Consider the following 13,662-nt stretch of genomic DNA (forward strand, 5'->3'; position numbering starts at 1 on the left):
AGGACATTAGCATAGAAACTGACTGAATGACTGATTCACAGCTACCAAAGCAGCAACTGAATTGGGACTCACGTCAGCTTTGTGAGTCTACTTCAACAGGCTTCCAAGACGTCATCGCCTTCATTATTCTAGGAGGAGCACGGGTCACTCCATTCTGAGTCGACTACAGTAATATTACATGAGCATCCTTCAGAGATGGACCCATGTGTGTATGTAAGTGAACCTACAAACGCATACCTTAAAGAGTTATCGGGAACCGTAATAAACTTACGCTGATTATCTACAGCCCTTTGATCCCAGAGATTAGCCAGGACTTAGAACACAGTCGATGCTCACCAGAAAGTAATTAGGATTGTCCTGTCTTCAGTCTCAAAGACTGTGAGCCAGGCTTTCAGTCCTTACACAGTGATATTGCCCCAAGACTGTACTCAGAAAACCATTCCTCTTGGCTTCCTAAACTCCACAGGTGTTGAACCTACCTTTATTTTTTTCCCTTTATAAAGAATGGATTTCGGGCTGGCAAGACAGCTTAGTACTTACAAGCTCTCACTCGCTGTGGTAGCTTGAGGGCCTAAGTTCTCTGGAACCCCTGTGGAAGAAGAGAACTATTTCCCCAGAGTTCTCCTCTGACCTCTCATATACACTGTGCTGCCTATATTTTGTCAACTTGACACAAAGTGGCATTACCTGGGAAGAAGAGCCTCAGTTGAGGATTTACCTCTATTACACTGGCCTATGGGCATGTCTGTATGGGTATCTTCTTGATTGATGGCTGATGTGGGAGGGCCCTGTCACTATGGGCAGAGACACCCCTAAGCAGATGGTCTTAGGTTTTACAAGACAGCAGGCTGAGCAAGCCTTGGAGAGCAAGCCAGTTGGCAGCATTCCTCCACAGTCCTTGTTTCAGTTCCTGTCTCCCAGTTCCTGCCTCAAGCTCCTGCCCTTCACTGTTGGGCTGTAACTTCTAAGGTAAAACTTCCTTCCCAAGTTGATTTTGGTCAGTGTTTTATAGTAATAGATGCAATATAGAATATGCACCATGGTCCATGAGTGCCCACATTTATACAAAACACACACACATGTGCATGTGCACGTGCACACACACACACACACACACACACACACACACACACACCTCATAATAATAAATAAATTTTAATTAAAAAAAAGTGGGCCAGCAAGATGGCTCAGTGGATAAGGGGGCTTGCCACCAAGCCTGAGAGTGATCTCTGGGACCCACATAAAAGAAGGAAAAAATTGATTCTGCAAGTTGTCCTCTGACCTTCATACAAGTGTTGCGATAATTGCACTTGTACATACACATACATATACATATGCATATGCATATATGCATAGATAGATGATAGAAAGATGGATGGATGGAAGGACAGACAAACAGACAGACAAATGCAGTGGGGAAAAAAGGCTTCATTCTCCCATCCCCAGCATCTATCAGTTGATAGCTACCCAGCCTGGGGCGTTACCTTGTGAGACCCTCCCTCCTTTTGCTGGAGTTTTTGTCTGGCTTGACCTTGTGCATACAGTGAGAGGCCATGTGAGTTTATTTGAGCAGCAGCTGTGTTCTGTCCAGAAAAGTCATGCCCTTACCGGCAGTGTTGGGAGCATGGTTTTCAAACCTTTATGACAGCTTCACCTGGGACAAAACCACACACCCTTGGGGAAGGATCTCGGCTCTCTGGACTAGAGAAGGATGGAAAGCTCACCTAGGAGGTTCGGCTGCCTCTGGAGCCAGGAGAAGAGACAGTTTTAGGAGGAGACTCAGTTCCCAGTCAGACCCTGAAGAAAGATGGGGTAATGGGAATGGCCATGCTTGGCTCCTTGGTGAAGTAACAATGAATGGAGAGGAGTTTCAGAGAATGATCGTATAGAAGCCAAATTACAGGGACTTTATGAATGCTGTTCATAGGAGAGACAGTCAGACAAGAATGATTTTGTCCATATGAAACCTTTATTTAAGCTCATCTTTATAAACAAATCACAAACAAAAAGCACACCCCCCCAATTTCCTTCTTCCTTTTCTTTTTCAATCTTGTTTTTTTTTTTTCTGTTGCTAATTTTCAACTGTATTCCTTGCCTATCTTTAAAAAAGACATTTAGCCCAACATGGTGGACCATGCCTGTAGTCCCAGGACTCTGGTGTTGGAAGCAGGAGGATCATAAGTTCAAGGACGCCCTCAGCTACACGAGGAGTTTGAGGCCAGCCTAGGGTACAGGAGACCTTGTGTGTAAAACAACAACAAATAAACAAAAACCTAAACAAAGAATAGAGGGAAACAGGTTCAAACTAATGTGAAGGGGAAGAGGTTGACGAGAAGAAACTTCCATCCCACTTGCTTTCCTTTATCTTTCTTTCACTCCTGCCATGTTTTCCCTTCATCTTGATCCCATGGGACCTCAGACAGTGTCCCTTTTCTAGTCCTGGTTCTTGAGTTCATCCAAAGGGAAGGAACGACATTTGAGTGGATGCTTCCTCCTCCTCAACCTCATTCTTTCCACGTTCTACCACAGATGCTCTCTGCTTGGCCTTGGTCTTTCTCCTCCCGGACCCCTTGAGTACTCCCACCTCACCCTGGTAGACCTGCCTGGCTTCCAGTCCCTGAGCTGTGCGAAATGGGAGATTTGGTGTCTGTTTGTTCTGTTGGGTTTGGTTTGGTTTACTTGAAACAGTTTCAAGTCCTGGCCCTCCTGCTCCCACCCTTCAAGTGCCAGGATTCCCCGCCATGTCTAAACCTAATGGGGATTTCTGTCTCAAGTGGGACCCAAAAGACTCCACAAGAGCCAAGGCAGGGCCTACAGACTGCCAAGAAAGAATATCATTAGGAGAATGTAGCTATCCTGAAGGCAGGAGGATAAAATGCCAAGTGCCAAGAAAGGGAGGACTGTCTGCCCAGAAAGGAAGGTCTGTTTGCTAAGAAGGGAGGACTATTTGGTTCCCTCCAAACTCCTCTATCAATTTCCAAATTGTCCCAGTGTTTTCCTGGCCCCTAGATTTTGACTACTGAAGTTTGGGGGTTTTGTTTGTTTGTTTGTTTTGTTTTTAACTTTTTTGTATTTCAGAGAGTATAGAACTAGAACCTTATGCATGCCAAGTAGATACTCAACCAATGAGCTCCACTTTTAGCTCCCAGCTAACTATACTTTTTTCACCAAAAATTCTTCTTTAATTCTTGTGGAGTTCTTCCTGGTTGCCTCTGGTACCCAAGTATTTACCCATCAATCTTTTCTCCAAGGCCACTTCCCAGGAGTTCCAGAAGCACCCTTTTCTTAGTAGAGATCATATACAAAAACAGTTTATGAGCTTCAAGATCCAGCGTGGAGTAAAATGCCGTCAAGAACAAAGCCTTCTCTCCTGCACTACATAATGAAACTGCCTCAAATCACAAAATAAGGGGCTGCAGAGATGGCTTAGTGGCTTCCTCTCCCCTAGGCCTAGGGTTCAGTTCCAAGCACCCACACTGTTGCTCACAACCATCTGTAACTCCGGTTCCAGAGGATCCTCTTCTGGCCTCTGCAGGCACCAGATAACATATATGCAAGTAAAACACCCATATCCATAAAATAAATATTAAGCAATGAAAAACAAAACAAGTAAACAAAAAAAATAAAGCCTTCTTTTAAGGTTAAGGATAGAGATAAGTAGGCAGAATACCTACTTTGGGTGCAGGCAGTTCTGAGTTTGATCACCAGCACAAATCAGGGATGATGCTATAAGCCTGTGATCCCAGCTCTTTCAAGGTGGAGGCAGAAGGATCAGGAGCTCAGGGTCCTCCTTGACTACATCGGGAGTTTTAAGCCAGCGTGGGATACAAGAGACCCTGTTGATCATCACCATCATCATCATCACCATCATCGTCATGCCTTTCAATCAAGGTTGGGTAGTGCATGCAATCCTAGCATTCAGGAGACTTTGAGTTTGAAGCCAGCCCCGGCTACATATCAAGTTCAAGGCCAGCCTGAGCTACAATAGGAAGGACCTTCCTAATAATAGTAATTTTAGAAAGTAAACAAGCAAGTCAGACCTTATCCTCTCATAACTCCTGTCCTTTTGTGGTGACGTTGCTTATTCCTTACTCCCTCGCACCCTGCCGATCCTTGGTCACCCAGCGGGTTTGTTTTGGTGCTGAGTGGGAACCAAAGCTCTGTGCTGCACACTGGACAATGTCAAGACGCAGGCAGGCATCTCGGCCCGAGGCCTTGGCAGAGTTCCCAGGCACAGCCAGCGGTCCAGACCAGGGCAGTAGGCATGAACAAGGTGGGAGATGGCATAAGTACGGTGGCTGTAGCCCCCTAGCACCAGTAGCTCCCCCTGTAGCACAGCCCCCGCAGCCCCCACGTGCGGGGAGGGCAAGGATGCCAGGTGAGTCCAGCTATCAGTCTTTGGCTCATAGGCCTCAAAGCTTAGTAGGTCCCCAGTGTCACCTATTCCACCTGCCACATACAACTTTCCACCCAGTGCGGCCATCACATGGCTAGCCCGGGCAACTCCCATTGGGCTCAGAAGTGTCCCAGGCTTCTTAAGTTTGGGGTCGTAGTGTATCAGTGAGTCCAGGTACTGTCCAGTCCCACTGCAGCCACCGCTTACATACAACCGGTCCTCAAGGATTGCAGCTGCGTGGGCAAAGCACGGGGCTGGCAGAGCAGGCGCTGGCCTAAGGGAGAACAGAACATGCGATCAGGCAACCAGGACGCTCAACTTTATTTCAGTCTATTTCGTTTTGAGCCAAATCTGAATAGGTAGCCGAGGCTCCCAACGTAGCAGCTCTAGGTGTGTGCCACCACGCCCAACTCCAAATCTAGTTTCTCCTCGTTGTCCCTTTGCCTGCTTACCTCCAGACATTGAGTTCAGGGTTATAGGTCTCGACAGAATTAAGGGCAACACCGTTGTCTCGTCCACCCAGGACGTAAAGCTGTCCATCAAATACCACCAAAGGGAAGAAGCTCCGAGCCTGGCACAAAGGTGCCATCTCCTCCCAGTCTTCTTGACTGGAACTCCACCTGGACACAACGGGACAAGAGATGAAGAGGGTGACTCTGGGAGTCTGTGGCTGGCTACATTAGCAATTTCTCTTGCCTGCTACAGATACCTGAGAGTTGAAGCCAGGGTGTTGGTGGGGCTGTAGAAATCCTGTCCCCCGCACACATAGAGTTCACCTCCTGTTAGACTCGCAGCTCCGTGCCGGAAGCGCCCTGGGGCAGGCAAATTAGGCAGCCGGCACCACTCCACAGTTCGTACCAGACCCATGCCACAGTGAAAAGCCCGAGCCCACCACACTTTGCAAGATGGCTTTCTTCGGTCCATATCAGGTCTAAGCCCATCCCCACCAATCACCACCAAGGCTTGGTCAGGCTCCCTCCACCTCTCTTGACCTGGAACTTCGGCCTCCACCATCAGCTGGTACAGCAGATCAGGCTGCAGGGGTTCGGGGAGCCCAGCCGCCCGCACCTTTCGCAGCTCTCTGGTAGACATGCGGCCGAAGCGGACACATCGCAGCAGGGCCTTGGCCTCTGACTCCTGGGTCTCAGGGTTGGCAGCCAGCCAACACCGTGCAGCTGCGAAAGCCTCAAACTCTTCTTGTACGTGGAGTTCATCGCTATCCAGGAGCTCAGCCAGGCATGTGACCGGCAATGACGGGAAGGCAGGGCACGAAGCCACAGCAGGGAGGTGAGTGAGGAGGTAATGATGGGCCTTCTTCCAGACTTTCTCCAAGCCAGGGGCTTCAATCATAGGGAACAACGCTAGGCAGAGGGCAGGGCAGAGGCTTTGTGCCAAGGCTCTCTGACATAAATCCAGGCAGGAAGAGCTTTGGTATTGCAAAGCAGCCTGGGCAGCTCTTAGCAATCCTGGCCATCTTTCTCGCACAACTCCAGTGTAGGCGAAAGAAACGAGGAGTCTCAGGTCTTGGGAAGAGATGGTACGCAGAGACACCTTTGTGCCCTGGGATTCCCTCATCCCACTCAGAAGCATGGCCCCAAAGAACTCACTGCCACAGGCCAGGGCTACTCGGTGCACTGCAGTAGAGAGGAAGCAGAGGAAACCAAGACTTGCAAGACAGCTAACTACAGTCCTAACTCACAGCTTGGATCCCGTCACCCGTCATAGGGCAAGCCGCGGTACACATTGGAATAGCATAGAACGCTCGCAGCATGGAATTCGGGGAACGTAGTCTTGTGGTATAGCACCTGTCTAGTGTGTGCAAAGCCCGGATTCCACCCCTGGTACCACAACAGATAAACAAGCAAAGAGCAGCTTTCAGACCCCTCCCTGCCCTCCTTGGATTATGATTCTAAATAGTGACCTAGGGACTCTCTGCTCTAACACCTTTCTCTCTTTCTCCTTTCTCTGTTTTTTGGAGACAGGATCTCACAATGTAGCGTTGGCTAGCCTGGAACTCACTGACACGAGCTACCATCCTCAGACTTAATTTTGACATTTTCAAGTACCCAGTATTATTCTCCTGTTCATGTCTGGAGGACGCTAGTGTTGTAGGTTCATGTCAGTTAGAAAGACAGTCTTAGTGAATCAAGTTGAGAAAAATCCCACAGAGAGCATATGCTAATGGAGGTCATAAAATAAACGGAATTGAGCAAAGTGCAGCTTACAGAGGCATCGCTGCATTGTGTTTACAAAGTAAGGGTTTTCCACTCGTAGATTCACGAGTCAGAGCATCGGCCATCCTGTCAGATGGCTCTACCCATGCCGGCCACAGTGGCATATTCGCTGTTCTTGCCAAGACCACGATTTTGGTTTCTAGCACTCACCTGGCAGCTTACAATCACCTGTAGGCCCAGTTCCAGGGGGATTGGACATCCTCTTCTAGCCTCGGTAGGCACCAGGCACACATGTGGTGCATGGCTTACATGCAGGCACTCATGTATACATAAAATAAATCAAAAAAGAAAAGAAAAGAAAAAAGAAGCAAACGGGGCAGATGGCTCAGTGGGTAGGGAAATTGTCTGACTGCGGGACCCACGTAGTGGAAGGCGAGGGCCGCTTCCAGCAAGCTGTCCTTTGACTGCACACAAGCACAGGCGTGCTATAATGTCCTGCTGTTCACATACACACACTCTCTACACACACATGAATAATTAAATGTAATAAATTTTAAGTGTAGGTGAGTTTTTAAAAATAGGGTTGTGCTTTGTGTCTAAGGTTTTGTAACCCTAGTTACCTAGAGGCTAATGCAAGAGGGTAGTAAGGTCAAAGCCTGCCTGGGCTGCAGAATGCATTCAAGACTAACCTGGGGAACTCAGTGAGACTCTTCATCAAAATTATATATATATGCAAAAGCTCAAATATCCTTTCTTAAAATAAAATTTTTAAAAGATTTTATTTATTTTATATATGTGAGTACACTAATGCTGTCTTCAGACACACCAGCGAGGGCGTCAGGTCAGATCCCACTACAGATGGTTGTGAGCCACCATGTGGTTGCTGGGATTTGAATTTGAATTCAGGTCCTCTGGAAGAGCAGCCAGTGCTCTTAACCACTGAGCCATCTTTCAGCCCTCAAATATTCTTTCAAAAGATATTTTTATTATTTCAATTATGTTTATGTGTGTGTGTATGTGTGGATAGGAGTGTGGGTTCCCAAGAAGGCCGGATGGTTGTGATGTGTCCGGTATGGTTGATGAGAACTGAACGTGTGTCCTCTGGAAGACTGGATAGAGCTTTGAACCACAAGTCATCTCTCTAGCCTCTCCTTTGTTTTAAAACACGTATCCCTCAATAAGATGCCAACTAGAAATAAGGAGAGGAAATGGACATGGTAGCACGTTAATTGTTAAGCCCTATGACGAATGCTTGTGGTAATTTTTGCTCTGTGTTAGAAGTGTTTCACTATAGAAAGAGGAACCCTCTGCTAATAACTATCTCAGAAAACCTTAGGCCTCCATGTTCCCCATGATTTGTATAAATTCTATGCTCTTTGGACCAGCTGTGGACTGTGTACCTGTCAAGGGGGTACTAATAATGTTTCCTCTTTTTTTTTTTTTTTTTGTATATAAGCAGTCGTTGTGGTCTGGTGCTTCTCAAATAGCCAATGTCAGTTACAGCTTCCGCTTCTATGTTGTCTGGGAAAAACCTGCATTCTGGGAAAACCAGCTCAGCTTTCCTATCACCAACCAACATTTTTAATCTGAGACTCGATTGTAAAAAGCTCACAGCCACTTGGGATCTCCCCCTGACTCATCACTGGAGCCTAAGATTAAAGTGATGGGCTCCCACACAGCGATATGAATGAATATGTTTAAATTCATTCCTCAGTGAGAATGTCGTAGCTATTCTGAAGTGTTAAACATCACCTTCTTGCTAGTGCTACAGGAAAAGTAGAAAATCTTTAGGGATGGCGTTCCTTTAGCATACCCTCACTAAGCACTAATTAGTGTGACTGCTGGGCAAGCTTTGGAGTCAGCCTAGGCTGGCCTTGAACTCGTGCCAACCCTCCTTTCTCAGCCTCCTAAGTGTTACAGGCATAGGCCACCAGGCACTACTAGATTTCTTTTTTCTTTCCTTTTTCACTTTGGTTTGTGAGATAGGAAACTCACAATGTAGTCCACACTGGCCTATGTAGCACAGGCTGGTCTATGTAGCACAGGCTGGTCTATGTAGCACAGGCTGGTCTATGTAGCACAGGCTGGCCTCGAACTCGTGGCAGTCCTCTTGTTCAGTCTCCTTAGTGCTGGAATTACAGACAGGAGCCACTGCACATTGCTTGGTTTCTTCACTTGAAAATTATTAGCCCCGAACTAGGTAATCTCTAAGCACATATGCTGCAACTTTGAGCTTTGTTGTGTCTCAGACAGACCCCATCTCCCAGGTGAGACATATCTTGGTATAACTGAATGGGGAACAACTATACAGAGGAAGTAGACTGGAGTCTGCTGCCAGAGTCAAACACACCTAGGAGAAAGGACACACTGGGAGACTGGTACTGCTTGCCTCTGCTGCCCTTTGCTGAGTAGATGCCAAGAGGCTCTAGCTAATTTGTTTGAGTCAGTCTCTTTCTCCTTGTTTTGCTGCCACGGACTGTACTCTAAGCCCTAGCCATCTGGCTGGAAATTCTAGCTACTGGGCAGGGGACAAAAAAAAGTGCCTGAACCATCAGTTCAAATCTGTCCAGGCTTTAGGAAAACAATTCAACTGCGCATGTGCATTTCTTGGTGGCGCTGGAAAGTGTCCAAAAAGGACATTCTCGCTGGAGCAATGATACAAAACTATTTTGCAGGGCTAGGGGGTGTGGCTCCGTGATAGAGTGGAAATAAGGTCTTAGGTTCCATCCCTAGCACCGCAAAACAAACAAAACCCAGAGACATGCATTCTTGGTAGTTGCCTCACAGACCCTCACCCTGCAGGCGGTAGCCCTCTGCCTCCAGCTCCAAGTCGCACCCGATGCCCTCTCGATAGAGGCGCTCAATGCTGTGTAGATTCTCCCTCAGCTCCTCTGCCTGGGTGAGCTTCTTTTCATCTTCCCTGGCTTTGCCCAGCCCTTCTGGCCTCAGCTGGGCTGCGATCTTCACCCGGGGAGCTCCCAGCGCCTTTGCAGCAGCCAGCACTTCGTCCTGTGGGGCGGGGCCCAGCACCCCCTCATAGGCAAAGGTCAGCGCAGCCTCCCAGCCCCTCGGGGTCACATCGAGGCTGAAGCCAGGCTGCTGTCCTCCGCCTTCCAGCAGCCTGCCTCGGAAGAGTCTGCTAATTGCAGCCAAGATCACCCGATGTACCCCATATACCTGTCCCCTTACTGTCACCTCTTCATCCAGCAACAACTTCTGTTCCCGCAGTCTCTGTGCTTCAGCGAAGAACTGGCAGGGGTGCTCCACGCTGCACAGCATCTCAGGCTCCGCTGAGTCCTCGCTGTCATCCTGTTTCTTCCCTTTCTCTGGGGCTGAAGCTGGAAAGGGAAGGTTTCCTGAAACCAAGGGGCTGGGTGGGTTACGCTCTGCCAGGGAGAAGGAAAGCAAGCCGGGATCCTCATCGGAAGAGGGAGACCGGGAGGAGGTTCTTCGGGCAGGCACAGGCGATTCGAGATTGTCTTTCTGGATAGGAAGGGAGACATGCTCCAAGTCTGAGGAAAGGCTTGTCATCTTCCAGAAGCTCACGACTCAGGCCTGTGTGGTTGCGGCAGGTGACTGACCAGGCATGAGAGAAGTCTGCCTGTGCTGCCTTCAGAAAAACAGAACCGTCTTCAATTCAGCTGTCAGACCCTCGGTCCACCTGGTGACACACTAATTTTGGAATAGTGGGCTATATGGCGCTAACTGACTATACGGTTTACCAAGTGCCACAGAACCACGAACACCTGTAGCCATCTGGCCCAGGATCAACCCCTGCTTTCCACTTGTTTTCTTTTAATCCCAGGCAGGAGACAGCAGGCTTCTGCTTGCCCTCACTTGAGTTCCCAGTCTGCTTAGGACTGCTGTGTACAGATCCCAGCAGTGCCCCCACTTGGCTAATTATAGATAGATAGCCTGAGAGCTAAACCCTCATCTCTCCGTGCTGGAAGCTGACACTCAATCCACTGGGCCAAGTCCTGGGATGACTTCCCTTTTCTCTTCCACCTGTAGGTCACAGGGGCGAGCCGAGTGGGGGAAATTGCAAGGCAAAGAGAACTCAAATGTTGGGTGGAGTAAGCCAGCCCAGAAGGACTGGCTGTTTTCACAGCTGGTGGCTGGAGGTGACAGGAGTGAAGGAGACTGAAAAGTCTAGACTGTAAACATTTGAAGTTTGACTCATCTTCCGCCATAATAACTGTGGGGTTTGGGGGTGAAATATCCCTTAACGTCTGCCTGACTTTGTCCAGGTTCGTGGATACAATTGCTGTTCTTCCAGAACCCCAGAGAGTTGAGCAAAAGCCTCTCATAACCAAACTGAAGGTGCAAATCAAAGATGTGTATTTTTAGGAACTGGTTTTTAATAGATAATGTCTCCTATGTAGCCTCCACTTCCCTGGAGTCCCAAACTCTGAGGGAAAGCTCCTGAGTGAAGGGATTATAGGCTGGTATCACCAGGACAGCCAGAAAACTGAATTCTAATGGGTCTTGTCCTTCCCTACCCTCTGCTCTAAGGAAATTTGAACTCACTACGTGGGATTTCCTTTTAAGTTACTTCAGAAAAAGGAAGCTCATATCATGTTGTTTGATATGTGTCTAAACCATAGAAGGGAACAGAAGTGAGGCTGCAGGTCCAGTTGGACCAATGGTTCTCAAGCATGGCTTCATCAAGGTGTCCACCAAAGGAAGCTCTGACCTCTTTCTCGCCCAAGTCACACTCCCAGCACTCAGAGCTGCCTCCTGGATACCAACTGTTTTCCTTTTACTCTACCTTGGGACTGAAGTCTGCCTTAGAAAGCACAGGGTCAGTAGCCATGTAGCACCTACAGCCTGGGTTACAGGAGCCAGTTGCCTGTCAACTTTCCTGTGGCTGTCATCAAATGCTGTTGACTACAACCTGGCTAGATCTTAGGTCTGAACTCTTGGCTCCTTCTCTGGGGTCTGTTTAAATGCAATCAGGTAGGATTAGAAAAGTAACCAAGAGGCCCAAATTTCCCCCACATCATGTTCCAAATAACTTTCCCTTAACCTGAATGGTTCCTGAAAGTTTAAGATTTTAAAACAAATAATTTTATGTGGTCATTTCAAAAGGATTTTAAGGTTTGGGATATTTCACTGGCTCTGTATGTATTGTTCTAATGATTTTAACACTAATTACCTCAAACTTTCAGGAAACAGAGACAGAGGAAGTTCAAAGGACTCTTAAAGTGTTGTGTGTGGTCTGAAGAATGATCTTCAACAGCCATGTTTTTGGTTTTTAATGAATTAGTTTATTAAAAATATAGCAAATGAAATAAAAGAATAAATAGTAGACAGAATCAGTGGACAGACAGCAAAACACTATCAAATTGGGCACCTATGATCATCCACCAGAAATCAACTAGAGACTCATTGAGGCAGCCAGTTCAAGCAAATCAGGGGTCCACGGGTACAACAGTGTGCTTTGGGTGAGGTCACCAAGTAAATGAATAAGCTGCAAATGACAGATAGAAAACATCAGGAGGCTGGAGAGATGGCTCAGTGGTTAAAAGCACTGACTGCTCTTCCAGAGGTCCTGAGTTCAATTCCCAGCAACCACATGGTGGCTCACAACAATCTGTAATGGGATCCAATGCCCTCTTCTGGTGTGTCTGAAGACAGCGACAGAACTCATATACATAAAAAAATAAATCTTAAAAAAAATCATCAAATCAATCCAACTGGAGAAACTGAGGCAGTCAGCCACAGTTGGCAACTGAGAGCTTTCTTTTCACAGATGAGCTTCTCATGGCTGACGTTCTGGCTTCCAATTGCCATGGATGACACTCCCATATTAAGGGATAAACAATAATCAGCCTTCCTGGAAATGGCTTACCACAGCTGTTCTCAAGATCACAATGTTTTAAACACTCTTAGATGCTTGCTGTTGTTTTTTCCTTTGTGTCACAGAGGCAAGAGGGGACAGTTCATGCCAAGATAAAGGGCCATGGAGGACACTTTGAGACAAATCTATTGAAATGTAGGTGGAGTTCAACCCTGTTTCCAGACCAAGCTTCTCAGTGAGATCAAAACATACGGTGGTTTTAGTAAGAATGGCCCCTGCCCTAGTTAGGGATTTCATTTCTGCGAAGAGACACCATGACTGAGGCAATTCTTATAAAGGACAACATTTAATTGGGGCTGGCTTACTGGTTGGTTCTGAGGTTCAGTCCAGTATCATCTCGTCGGGAAGCACAGCAGTGTCCAGGAAGGCATGTCACTGGAGGAGTAGAGGGGTCTACATCTTTTGCTGAAGGCAAACAGGAGAAGACTGGCTTCCAGGCAGCTAGAAGAAGGGTTTCAAAACCACCCACACAGTGACTCACTTTCTCCAACAAGGCCACATCTACTCCAACAAGGCCATACCTCCCAATAGTGCCACTCCCTGGGCTGAGCACATTCAAACCACCACAGTCCCCACAGTCAAATATGTCTGAATGCTTGGTCTCAGTTGGTAGAACTGTTTGGAGACATGACCTTGCTGGAAAATGTGTGCCACTGGGGGGTAGTGTTTGAGTTTTCAAAAGCCCATGCCATTCCAGTTAGTTCTCTCCCGGTCCTGTGTTTGTTGTCTCACCATGTAAGGTTTTTTTTTTTTTTTTTTTTTTTTGTTCTTTTTTTTCGGAGCTGGGGACCGAACCCAGGGCCTTGCGCTTCCTAGGTAAGCGCTCTACTACTGAGCTAAATCCCCAGCCCCTACCATGTAAGGTTTTATCTATCACTCCAGTGCCTTGCCTGACTGCCTGCTGCCATGCTCCCCATGGTGGTGGTCATGGACTCTAGTGACATTCTGAAACTGTCATCAGGCTCCAAGTGAAGAGCTTTCTTTTATAAGTTGCCTTGATCATGGTTCTCTTCGCAGAAATAAAAACATAACTAAGACTGTTACTGGCTGGTTTTGTGTGCCAACTTGGCACAAGCTGGAGTTACCAAAGAGAAAGGAGCCTCCCTTGAAGAAATGCGTCCATGAAACCCAGCTGTAAAGTCTTTTCACAATTAGTGATCAATGCGGGAGGGCCCAGCCCATTGTGGGTGGTGTCATCCCTGGGCTGGTGGTCCTGGGTTCTATAAGACAGC

At 47.5% G+C, this 13,662-nt stretch overlaps 1 protein-coding gene across 1 annotated transcript; it reads right to left on the bottom strand.

Moving 5' to 3' along the window:
* Positions 1 to 1,950: 1,950 nt before the first annotated feature.
* Klhl33 (kelch-like family member 33) lies at positions 1,951 to 12,244 on the bottom strand. The gene is made up of 4 exons (XM_002728195.7): positions 9,366 to 12,244; positions 5,106 to 6,030; positions 4,849 to 5,016; positions 1,951 to 4,670 (listed from the first exon to the last, which is right to left on the bottom strand). Exons 1-4 carry the CDS (start codon positions 10,099 to 10,101, stop codon positions 4,118 to 4,120), a joined length of 2,382 nt encoding a protein of 793 aa, XP_002728241.3. The 5' UTR covers positions 10,102 to 12,244; the 3' UTR covers positions 1,951 to 4,117.
* Between the last annotated feature and the right edge of the window lie 1,418 nt (positions 12,245 to 13,662).

This window comes from Rattus norvegicus, chromosome 15 (assembly GCF_036323735.1).
Source record: "Rattus norvegicus strain BN/NHsdMcwi chromosome 15, GRCr8, whole genome shotgun sequence".
Classification (NCBI taxonomy): domain Eukaryota; kingdom Metazoa; phylum Chordata; class Mammalia; order Rodentia; family Muridae; genus Rattus; species Rattus norvegicus.

What these genes read in the sequence shown, in the direction of transcription:
- Klhl33 (XM_002728195.7), bottom strand. Translation starts at nt 10,101, where the DNA reads ATGACAAGCCTTTCCTCAGACTTGGAGCATGTCTCCCTTCCTATCCAG. An exon ending in AGAGGGCTACCGCCTGCAGG is followed by an intron (nt 6,031 to 9,365) that starts GTGAGGGTCTGT and finishes TCTCTACTGCAG; the next exon opens with TGCACCGAGTAGCCCTGGCC. An exon ending in ACCCTGGCTTCAACTCTCAG is followed by an intron (nt 5,017 to 5,105) that starts GTATCTGTAGCA and finishes CGTTGTGTCCAG; the next exon opens with GTGGAGTTCCAGTCAAGAAG.